The 12,892-nt window shown below is 37.5% G+C and overlaps 1 protein-coding gene across 1 annotated transcript in view; it reads left to right on the plus strand.

Moving 5' to 3' along the window:
• The window catches only part of cftr (CF transmembrane conductance regulator), a 62,589-nt gene that overhangs the window by 7,918 nt on the left and 41,779 nt on the right, over positions 1-12,892 (plus strand). Inside the window, exons 3-5 of the mRNA XM_057837415.1 lie at positions 8,934-9,045; positions 9,214-9,429; positions 9,675-9,764. Of these exons, the coding sequence (XP_057693398.1) occupies positions 8,934-9,045; positions 9,214-9,429; positions 9,675-9,764 (418 nt within the window). The remainder of the gene's footprint in view (positions 1-8,933; positions 9,046-9,213; positions 9,430-9,674; positions 9,765-12,892) is intronic.

Here is a 12,892-nt window from a genome sequence, read left to right on the forward strand (position 1 = left end):
TGAAAGTGCTGGAAGGCAGGGACAAAAAATAAGACACTGACAGGAAATGAAAAGGCAAGAAAATGTGGAGTTTGTTTGCAGTTATAGCAGCTCTTCACTCTTGTAGGAAGACTGAAGACATAGCCTGATTCTTTCTTCTTTACCAGTTATTGCATTTGAATAGCATAAATTGCGCAAAAATATAAAGGCTTGCAAACTGATTGATTGAAATAACTACATTTTTAAGTATTGCTCCTTTTATTCTTGAGCTAGAAGTTTATACAGTAGCTGGCCATGGACCTTTATATACTGTACATTTTATATACTTATAGTTTGAAGAGTTAGTCAACTGGGAAAGCAGAGATTTGTTGTTTCCTCCGGAATGCAGTTTCTGTGATCTAGTGTAACTTTTTGTGATCAAATGTAATGAGTACTTAACAAAACAATATATTTACATGGGAAAATGGTGTTTTTACAATACCGTAATATTCGCACTATAAGATGCACCTGACTGTAAGCCGCCACCCACCAAATTTGACACGGACACAGCATTTGTTCATAGATAAGCCTCACTGGACTTTAAACCGCAGCTGTCCTCACTGTATTATGGGATATTTACACCAAAAGATATCAACCGGTGACACTTTTTTTGACAGTGGCAGCATAAGACTGTCATAAAACCAAATTAACCAGCACCATTGCTTCAAGAAGCTTCATATGCCCATCATTGCTTCTTTGGGGGAGACAGTCAACCTCTGCTGCCACCTGCTGTCAACACTTGTTGTCGTCCAACATGCCTCCTAGCATGCACTGCAGCGCTACAGATGTAAATAACAAATCAAAATTCATGTTCTGTGCTAATTATTTCTTCAGTTACTGCTCTAGTTGTTTCATTAACTGCTATTTATAAAGTTTATTTTATTTGGCAGTGGCACCATAATTCTGTCATAAGACCATTATAATTATGACATGACACTGCCATGAGCATTAATGAATGCTTATGACAGATAAAGATGTCATTTGGTGTCATCCAGCAAATTATCTCCATTTTGAATGGATGTAAAAAATCTGAGCTGGACATAAATGGAGTTGGTTACATAATTTGCCAGACTATGATAATGTCATGTCTAGTGCTGCAATGATTAATCGATTTACTTTCGTAATTTGATTAGAAAAAGGATTCGAATTAAATTTTTCTACTTCGAATATTTGTTTAATTAAAGTGGGGTTGTAATGGTTTATTTTGAATGTGTTTGCATTTAGTTTTATTGATTTGGGAGGATACACTGCCCTCTAGTGGAAACAACAATCAGCTGCTCCCTGTTAAGACCAACATAAGCTTTTAACATAAGTTTTTGTTTGAGCTAATGTTTTTTTAATGCATTCGTAATTTAGTTTATAGGTATATTTAGCAGTTTCTTGTGGGAATATGTGTATTCATTTGTTAAGAGCATTAAAAAATAAAAACGTTATCATTTTATAGCATTTAAGCCAGCATACTTTTGCTTTGTACGTTAGCCAATTGTTCTTTTGTTGCTCCTAGATCCTCATTTATTTATTTATTTATTCATTTATTTAATACCGTTTGAGGCTAAGCTCAGGTATTTTAATACTTTTATGTTCCTTATCCGATCACTCTATTATTCAAACAAACTAGTTCATCGATTAATCGACTACTAAAATAATCGATAGCTGCAGCCCTATCCATGTCATAAATATAACGGTCTTATGGCAGTCTTCTGATGCTGCTGTCAAATAAGGTGTTACCTATTAACCCAAATTAATCAACAAATAAGTCACATTTGACTATAAGCCGCAGGATTCAAAATGAGGGAAAGAAGTAGCAGCTTGTAGTCTGAAAATTACAGTACTTAGCAAAAAATGGTGAAATAACTATGTAAAAACATGTATGATATTTTAGTGTCTTCAAAGTCCGAAGTCCGAAAATTACAGTATATAATTCTAATGCTGTCATAGCATTTTAAGTCATAATAATGCGTCCTTTATCAAATTTAGTTTCTAATAAAATACAATGGCATATACTGTAGATTTCATGCTTGAGATGCTCACTGAGCTGCAACTCCACATTACTGTACTTTCTTTAGTATCCACTGCAGTTGTTCTTCTTCCCAGCAGTATAAATCTATCCAAACACTTTTGTCCTCCTTCTTTTAATCGCTCTTGTCGTCCACGCCGATGTTCTTCAGGCGTCTTTTCATGCTGTCTCTCACACGTCACTCAGCTTCTAAATGAGCCCCACAGAACAAAGATTCTCCTTTGACTTTTTTCAGCTCTTACTGCTTGTGGGAAGCTAATATAAGTGTGACGAAACAAGAACAACATGGCTAAAGCTAATAAAAGTCACGACTCACTTGTACTGTAACAAATAGAAGAATTTTCGGCTGATTGATGCTTCAATATTTGGTTTTGAATAAAGAATACAAATCATTTGAAATTGTTCACATTTTGGGAGTGTGTGCTACAGTTTGTGCTACATTTTTACTTCGTCAGCTAATTTTCCTCACTTTTTTGATTATGGAAATTATCTTATGTCACACCCGTACAAGCACTCACTTTTTATGGATTTTTGAAATATACATACACTGTAAAAAATATAAATTCCTATTAGTCACACTAATTTTATCAAGTTAATATTTTGAATCTGGTAACTAGCATGATTCGATACATGGGTCATACTTAATGTAATTTTTTTGAATAAACTAAATATAAAATGGTAAATTGTGTGAAACAGTTACAGTCTCACTTCCGATGCCTTCAAAAGAGCGTGCTAGCAGTTGGGCTGTCAGACAGGGTGTTTAGCTCAATGGTTGGCGTGCTCGACTGCCACCGTGGCACATATTAACTAAGCTGTAACAATAGATGTATCGAAATTAAAATCGTGATACGCAGAGTCAAAGTCCTGTTTTGTGGTGTAGGGCTGCAGCTATCGAATATTTTAGTAATCAAGTATTCTACTGAAAATTCCATCGATTAATCGAGTAATGAGATAAAGCATATTTTTTTAGGTGAAGAGCAATTATGAAAACACATGAGAAAACAAAACATTTCACTTAATATTGAATTTATAGACAATCAATGTCTGTATTTTATATGTACATTGTTGAAAACAGCCAACAATTACATCTCAGATGTAATTGACGAGGAAAAAAAGAACAAATTCACTGCTTTCACTCAAAAAATTAAGATCTTATTTAAAAAAAAAAAAAAAATCTTATTTCTTACCTAAAAATGTCATTACACTTGATAAGACATTACTTAAAACTAGGTGTTTTTCCTGCGTGTCTTAATTTAATATACATTTTCGTCAACCTATTTTAACTTTTAAGTTTCAGTCTAAATTTTAAATCAAAATAAATGTATGATACCTGCTGTATTGGAACACATTAGGCACCAGTGCTACTTGGTGTTTTACCCGAGCTACAATTGACAGCTAGCCTTATTATGTTTTTATTTTTCCCCCTAATCACTCGACAGCGGTGTGCTTTTACAGATTAAATAAAGCCTGTATGAAAGATATGTTAGCTACGCATCGACAGTAGTCATAATTAATAGAAACCTAGCCCTCCGCAGGGCTAACATTACGTTAGCAAGGTACAGTAATGTTAATCTTATTTATTAGCGCTACATAAACTTAGTTTTACCTTGTCCCAAGTATCGTTCCTCTGCTCTCGGAGTAAACGTGATGCCTTCGGTGGAGCGGGGGTTAGGCGTGTGGGTCATGCCACTGGCGCCTGGCCTGGGTTTCTGGGGCAGTCATCAATCGGCGGGGCTACGGGTAGCTGGGGCTGGGCGGGGGTAGTGTTATACAATCGCTGTCTTACAGTGAATACTAGTACATGAGAGAGTGTTCCCCTTGGTCACCAGCTTGAAATGCTCCCACACTTTTGACATTTTATGCTTTTTTTTGGTGCCTTTGTTTTCGCTTTCGTCAGCTTCTTCATCGTTACCTTTATATTGTTGCGTGGTTGAAATCAAATATATCCACTGCCTCTCCCTTCTTCCTCTAGGCCAGTGCTTCACAAATAGTGGAGCGCCCCCCCTTAGCGATGCTGGGGGTGGGTCATGTGACCTCGGGGAAGATACTTTTTTTGCCGTACTAGAATAAGGTGTACTTGCACATACACTCAGTGGATGGTAGTGGCGCTCTCATTTTCAAAGTGTGCGCAGTATTTTTGAACCAAGCAAGAGGAAAGAGCTATGAAGAGCTGTGCCCCGTTTTCCGTCCGGGCTCACGCGGCGACCCACTGTCTTCTCCGGTACTTATGTGTCCGCCTGAGAAGTGCCATTTTCTGCTTGGCATCGTCTCGACGACTGCCCTCACCTCTGGTTCTCCCCCGGCCGCCAAGAATGTGCGTTTTCGGGCTGTTTGGCTTTGACTTTAATACAGTGAGAGACGAGGATAGACCACTCTGTTTACTGTGTCTAAAAATGTTTGTAGCGGACAGCGGGAAGCCAAATCAATTAAGACGTCACTTAAAAGACATCAGACCCCAATCTCATTGATAAGCCGCTTGATTGTTTTTCAGCGAAAACGTGCCGAATATTGCCAATAGTCCCTCTTTGTTAGTGTTACATCACTAAACCAGTGAGCACTGTTAGCATGCTCAGTCAGTGCAAAATAACCCCACAACATTACAAACATTGCAATGGAGCTGATACTGCGAGCAGCAAAAATAAAAACTGTCCCTTTTTGGCATATTGTCCTGCGCAGTTAATGTTGCTAATCAATTTGAATGTATCATTATTGACTGATTTCATTACATTTTATTTTTCAGTATCAAATGGTCAAAAATGTACAAAAATGTATGTGAGTGTATTTTTACAGTTTGGATACGACGTTTTTTTCTTTTATTTTTAAATTCAGGCAAATTGATGTGCTTTAAGTCTTCTATTACAAACAAAACAATGTTAATAAAGGCGTCCTTTTTTGTAAGTTGATCTATGTTACTTTTTTTCTCTAATAGAAAAAAAGGACAGTGTTTGGCAGAGGTATACTTATAATAGTAATTCTATAGACAATTGATATTATTTACAGTGGCCGCAGAGTGTTTTGGGGGGGCGCGAACCATTTACGTCTTCTTTGGGGGGTGGGGGGGCGTAACAGAAAATAATTGAGAAGCACACCTCTAGGCACGTGATGTCAGCATGTTGTGCCGCATTAAAAGTAGTCCAGGCAAAATGTCATGCTTAGAGCTGGCAAAATTAAACGATTCCTCGAGGCGGAGAAAATGCCTCGATGAGTTTAATTACTCGAATTATTCGAGTGATCGTTTCAGCTCTATCATGGTGTGGGACAACTGAATCCTGACACAAACGTGTTCTTAATATTATGGGGGATAGAGAATTGCCATATTTATGTTAATACATTTATTTTGTGTGTTAGTGTTAAATCTTCAGGTGATTTTTTTTCTATAAAATTATAAGTATTAATGTAATTTAAGTAAAATATTTTTCGTATTCAAAAATATCATTTTGTGTATCGAATCGTGGTTCAAGACTCATGATATGAATCGAGTTGTTAATTTTTGTATTGTTACAGCCCTAATATTTACTTTAACTGAAGTCCAGTTTACTTAAAATGTTGAGGTCATACTACTGAAGGCCGTTAAATAAAGTGTTTTAAAGAATTAACTTGATTTTTTTTTTTTTTTTTTTTAGCTTCATTATAAAACAACTGGTTGACCTGACATTTCAAGTCCAGCCAACTTTTGTTTTTAATAGTGTTCGAACTGTAAACTGTTAAAGGCACACGCATGTAGAGTACAGCATCTAATACAAATACTGTACCACATTATTATTAGGGTTGGGAATCTCTGGTATGAAGCCGATTTGATATGTATCTAGATACACAGGTTACGATTCGATTCAAAATCGATACATTTTTAAGGCAGAGCGATTCGATATGATTCGATACAGTTTAAGAACTATACGGTTCGATAAAGTGTGAAAACGATACGATAGTAAACATTTGTTGTTTGTTCTTACAGTATTTTAAACGGATTAAAAAAGACCAAATTTCTACAAGCAAAATTAAACAACAAAAGTTCATACCAGTGTATGTTTATTTTTGAGACATGAAAAAAATAAATAAGGCCAACTAGATGACCATCATTTTGTTGGCTGGGACTGTTAATAAAATAAAACTCCTGTGACAGACAACAATAAAGTGCAGTAATTCAATCTCTGTATTTCCTGGTGTTTTGAACACAAGAGGTAGGTAATTTAAGTGCAACCTTTCAACGTAAACATCTTACAAACTAAAATTATATGCAGGAGCTCTAGGAGAAAATAATTAAACATGCTAGTGTTATCATAATAAATAAATGATAAATAAAGCATAATGCTATTATTCTTTACCTCTGGTATAATTGGGGAATGAAAACATGGCATTTTACTCAGCTAGGTCAATAATCATTATTTTAACCTTATACAGAGCAAAATCATTCACTTATGCCTGTGCTTTCACATTTTTATTCCTCATCACTGTCCATATCTTTTTTGAAGGGCAGATTTTTCTTGAGGAAGATCAACTGATCCACATGTTCATGTTTAAGTAGACTGTGTTTCGTGGAAACATTATCTCCAGTAGGTCGTGCCATTGTAGTGGGTTATTTTCAGGGTTTAAAACTCACGATCTCTGTCCAATGCAAATCTGGCTGCCGTCTTCACTTCAAAGTCCCACGTGCATTGAAAATCAATCGCTATCATTCGTAACTTCCGCCTGGCAAGCTGGCGTCAGCGCTCGTGTTGTTTGTCCATTGTTTTAGCATGTGTTTCGTTTGCTGTGGCGTAGTTATGACACGCCCGTCACGATCAAACTGCATGATGGGAAGTTGAGGCAACCACGACTGTGATTAGTGGCTGTTCATGTTATTTGATGTGTGCTGTCTCATTTGAGGTGCGGCGATTCTTGGGGTTGAGCAATGGGGAAGGCACTGCGCAGCATGATTTAAGTGCAAGCTAAATAAGTGTCATTCATTTACACATCGCTAGGTACGTAAAACTCGAAAAAGCAACGGTATGAATACTGATAACCGTTTTTTGTGCTCGCGATAGCCGAGTCCTTGTTGTACTATCGATACATCTGTGATTTACTGGCTATTTACTAGATTTGGGCGATACCAGTGATTTTGGATTCGATCCGATACCAAGTAATACCAAGGCCAAATATTGCGATCCCGATCCGATATCGCTACCGCAAGTTCATACATATATATATATATATACAGTACTGTACAAAAGTTTTAGGCAGGACACTTGCCTAAAACTTTTGCACAGTACTATATATTTTTATTATATTATGTATATACAGGATATACTGTATGTATAGATTTTCCCCAAGTGGAAGCTTCCATGATCCTAATAGATTTAATAATTAAAAAAAATAAATAATATATATATATATATATATATATATATATATATATATATATATATATATATATATATATATATATATATATAATATTATATATATATAAAACAACCTGCACTTTTCTCAGCCATTCTGATATCTAATGTACAACTACATCAAGCACTCAAAAACTATTAAGTCTCTTTGTGTCAAATATGCATTGCAATGGAAAAACTGCTGCTTTTAATAACTAGCAAAGCAGTTTCCCTACAAACTCATAAACCAATCCATCAACAACAAACTCTGATTAGTCAGTCTCACTCTTTAACCATGACCCTTAAATTCATATGCACAGAACATTTCCCTGCTACACGTTGTATTTGATCAAATTTTAATCTACCTCAATTAAATATTTTTGATCTAGTTAAAGAACGAATTAATAGTAGCATGTTACCGCCCTCAAATGGTAGATCACTAAAAACAAATCCAATAATCAATAGTCACTTGCCGTTTTTGCATTTTATTTTATTAACACAATTTTCAAACAGATTTTGAAATAAATAAATAAATAAAAAATAAAAATAAAAATAAATAATACATTTTAAAAAACAGATCTTGAAATAATTGAAACAGACCTTTAACAAAATAAAAATAAGTAGCAACAAAACATGAGAAGCATTTAATTGTTTGTAACATAAAAAAATATGGAAAAACATTTCATGAAAAAAATAAAAATATGAAACATGAATTCACAAGAAATAATAATAAATGAATAAGAAATAATAATAAGGTTAAGTAAGAAATTAGGCGTGAGAGGGGCGGAGGAAAAGCATGCCGTTCGACACAGGATAGGGACGTGAATGGGGGTGGGAGCACACGCCGGTGCACTGCTTATGTGTGTGCACTGCTTACGTGCGTGTAGAATGCGAAAGGGAAAAGTGGTACAAAAAGTGTGCACTAAAATATACCCAAAAATTGACAAAGAAAATATAATATATTAATTCCAGATATCGATACTTTTACTTGGGGATCGATACCTAAAATTTAACGCGCTGGATCGAAATATCGATATTTTGGTATCGATCCGCCCATCCCTACTATTTACTGTCGAATAGTTAGTTTGCTATCGATACAGCCGAATCGCTCGCCTGTAAAACCGGATATCTGGTCGCATCGGTTTATCGTTCTCAAGATTAATTATTATTAGTGGTATTTTTGCATTTTGGGTTGAAATACATTTACAAGATGTTTAGGTTTGTTTTTTTCTAATCACATGTAAGGATTTACAAAAGTCAAATATAAGATGTGAGCTCGTTTTTGGGTATTTTCATATAATCATCCTGCGCTGGGTTTTGAGTGACCGACACAAAACTCATAAATTTGTAAATCCACCTAAATGGCTGCTGTTGACGGGAATAGACGTCCAATACATTGTAGTAGGAGGTCACTGAGACCATTCGCTGTCAGCCCTCCCAGTCGAAATGAATTGGACATCTTTCGCTGTCAATGGCAGTTATTGTGAAGAAAGGTGACTTATATGAACTGCTTTATGAGACGTGTTGTTGTTATGTCAATGCAGAGAATGGGATCGAGAAGTGGTTTCTGCCAAGAAAAAACCCAGATTGATGCGAGCACTGGCACGATGCTTCATCTGCCCCTTTGCCTTTTTCGGGATCCTCCTCTACCTCGGGGTTAGTCATCATCTTTCGTTACCTTGCCTCCTATTAGTCTAGTTTCACCATACACGTGCATACTCTCGATGAGCACAACGCAAGAAAAATGTCAAACATGTGGCACTGTCGTGTCAGGGACGATTTGATGATGAATGGCGCTTGAATCCGTCTACCGTCTTCTCGTAGGAGGCCTCCAAGGCGGTGCAACCGCAGCTTCTGGGCCGCATCATCGCCTCCTTCGACCCCTTCCATGCACCGGAGCGCGGCCAAGGTTACTTCCTGGCATTGGGCCTCTGCCTGCTCTTCACCGCACGCTTCCTACTGTTGCAGCCGGCGATATTTGGACTGCATCACCTGGGCATGCAGATTCGTATTGCACTCTTCAGCCTCATCTACAAAAAGGTAAGGTCAATTTTAACACCAAATATAGACAGTTTAAAGTTGTGAGCAGCATATACATACATATAATATGTTTTTGAAATGCTTGCATGATAGGATTTTCCTGTGGTAAGATGTGATTCTTTAGAATAAAGCAACTCAGATGATTACAAAACCATTCAGAACAAATATACTTTGATTTCAAGATGCCTAATGAAATTTTAAATGCCTAAGTTAGTCAACTTGAAATTTGTCTCGTTTTTGTGCAGACCCTGAAGCTTTCCAGTCGGGTGTTGGACAAAATTAGCACGGGTCAGCTCGTGAGTCTGATGTCAGCCCACCTTAACAAACTGGATGAGGTGAGTGCACTGCTGTAAATGAACAATGAATGAAACATTCATACTTAAAGCAACACTAGGTAACTCTTCAACCTTTATCAAATATTTTCATAACATTTGTGATGATATGGTGACTGACAACTAGTTCAATGACACCTCTTTTATACCTTGAGGGGTCTGTATCGCTTTCACCAGCACTAATTAACTTTGAGGAGGGTGGCAGGAACCCTATCACACAAAGAAAATACAAAAGTGCTGACTGCTTTACGGCATACGTTACTTCCCACTTTCCCCATACATTATTAAGACGGAAGTCGATGCAAACGCTTCAAGCGAATTCTGCAAAGATGGCAGAGCAACAAAAGAGACAAAAAGTTTTGTCTGAGGCAGGGAAAAAAAGAGGCTCCCGGGATACTCAAGAATAAACATTCGCCAGGCTTTAACTCATTGGCGTGACGACCCCACTCATCCCCAAATCAAACTCCTCGAGTTTGGGTGGGGTGTTGCGCCACCCTAAACCACACGGTTGCTAACCGTCATATGCTGTCAGCCAAAACTACATTCACTACCTTATAACTATTCATCCTTCACACAGCCACTGGAAACAGAAAATGTTGTTTAATCCATCTATAGGAGACTGGGAGATTAATTTTTGATTGATTCATGATTGTACCCCACACTGTGCGGGTGTGTGCTAGTCCTCATTGGAAACGCAGTCTTCCTTAAAGTGCTAGTGACACCATAAAAAAAATCTTAAATCGCATTATTATGTGAATTAAAATCATATTTTGAGACGATTTGACTATATACAACAATTTGGCAAAGTGCAGATGACAAGAAATTTAGTTTTTCAATCTGCCGTTTAGCTACTCCTGTCATTATAGTGCTCTGGCGCCGCCATCTGGGTGATGACGTTGTCAGAGTAGCGATTTCAGCTGATTTAGAATTCAGCCCAATGGAGGAGGAAGATTCAGAACGAGGAAAATTTGACAGTGAGAGCAGGAAAATGTCATCATTGTTTTTATCTCTCTACTCCAATATTTTTACAGGATATTCTTTTTATCTCTTTTTTTTAAGTATTTTTCCCCCAGTTGCTAAATAAATTCTATGGTCATGGCAAAGAACAGTCTTGTGCTAAATGGAATATGAAATATTAAAAATGCATTTATTCAGTACAACAGGAATAAATGACTGCATAATGGTCAAAACTGCCGACTTCTTAAACCTCCCGAACGGTATTTTATGCCACCGGAGTTAGTCTGTCTTTTGTCAGGCCCTGCTCTGGCTTCGGAGACGGAGGAAAGAGCGTAAACAAAACAGGAGCTGTGAAAGCTAGGTGACATGCTAACCCGAACCGAGAGGGTCTTCCAAGTCTCTTCCTCGACTTTCGAAAACAAAAAATCACACAAAACTACCCTGATTCATGTCACACACGGCAGAGGCGGTGATTGTCTTCACCGTTCGGCCAGCCCCCCGGCAGCAAGAAATTTTCTGTTCATTGTTCTGCTGCGGCAAGCACTGCTTGCCCGCCGGGGACGCAGAGGGGAATGACGCCGAAAATGGTGCATTCTCGGTGGACAAACTGGCCGACATCGGACCGCGTGGCTACCCAAACCCAAGCCGAGTATAGCGCTCTATAGGCGGGCACGCCTTTATCGGTCGGCGACCACGGCGTGTGACAAGCTGCCGGTCATTGGTCGAGTGGCCTTCTCGGTGGACAGGGAGCATTGTCACCCACAAAATGCAAACCACCTCCTTATTAAAACATTTGCCATGATCCCAGTATTTGACATAACATAAAACACGTAGCTTACTCACTTCACTTCATGGCATATTTCCACACTCAAAGCTGTCCAATTTACTATTTGATTAGTTAATAACACTTTGCAATGTTCTGCTGTCTCACCAATCATTTAAATCAACAGGTCCAACTTGACACTAATAAATGATGAACTTACTGTGTATTTTTAGGCAGTTTCTCAAGATTTGCAATAGTGTGGTGAGGGAAGGTGGTCGCGAACTAGTGAAAGTCTATTAAAGGCAGGGTCCCCAACCATTTTTTAACCAAGGTCATGTTTAATGTACAGTAGATATTGTTTTAACATACTTCTCTTATGAGTGTGGCAAACAGAGCAAAAGAAAAAACAACATGATTGACACAAAAGTGAATGTTAGGTGCAACCTGGGTTGTGAACTTTGGTGACTTTTTAATCCTCTAACACAATTGTTTTTCAATTCTCTTTTTGATGAGCTACTTGGCTATTAGTAGCAAAGTACAGTCCAGTAAAACCCACACAGTAATGCAACATTGAACCAATATCAATTAAATGAAGATATTTGCTTGGCATTATGGCTCAATTGTATTGCTTACAGTGGAAGAAATCAAATACAAAAATACAGCAAAGTGCGTGCATAATATGAAAACTGATATTTTTTAGATGTCTGCAAATGTTAGGTGCTTAAATAAATTCCAAATGTCTTTTTTCTTTATCAAAAGCATCCTAACATTTTGAATTAATAACTGAAAATCCATATAAATACATGTCAAATGGCCAAGACAGGCATCTTGACATGTTACAGCTAAAGAAAATCAGGTCATTTTTAAAAATAAAACACATTTCAACCGTTCTAATCAATTCAAATGAAATTATCAAAATTCTTTCTGTGTGACCTGTTTCCAAACGCACCACGGACTAGTGCCAGGCAATAAGCCACAGAGCACAATAGAAATTTGACTATAAACAACCACTCAAAGCTGTTTGACGTCTGAGATAAAAGGTGAAAACACACACTGACTGACCAATGATGTAACAACATGCTGTAGCTGCAGGCTTGAAGGCAGCGAGGTCTCGAGGACACGTTGAATGTGAAAGCACTCTGACACTTGCTGACACACAATTAGCGCCTGACTTCAATGTGGCTGTTTGAGGGGGGTATAGGGAGTGATATTAATACAGTCATGCTTCTGTGGGAAAGACCTGGATTTTTTTTTCACACCAAACCTGCACTTGAGACTTCTAGGAAAAAAATAATGTCTGAAAATAAGATTTATACACTGGAATTGAACCCTTTCAGGGACAGGAGTCACTATAGTGGACAGCTATACAAAAGTTGACACTTGACCTTTGACACTTTATAGGCCAAGTGAC

This window comes from Corythoichthys intestinalis, chromosome 5 (assembly GCF_030265065.1).
Source record: "Corythoichthys intestinalis isolate RoL2023-P3 chromosome 5, ASM3026506v1, whole genome shotgun sequence".
Lineage (NCBI taxonomy): Eukaryota > Metazoa > Chordata > Actinopteri > Syngnathiformes > Syngnathidae > Corythoichthys > Corythoichthys intestinalis.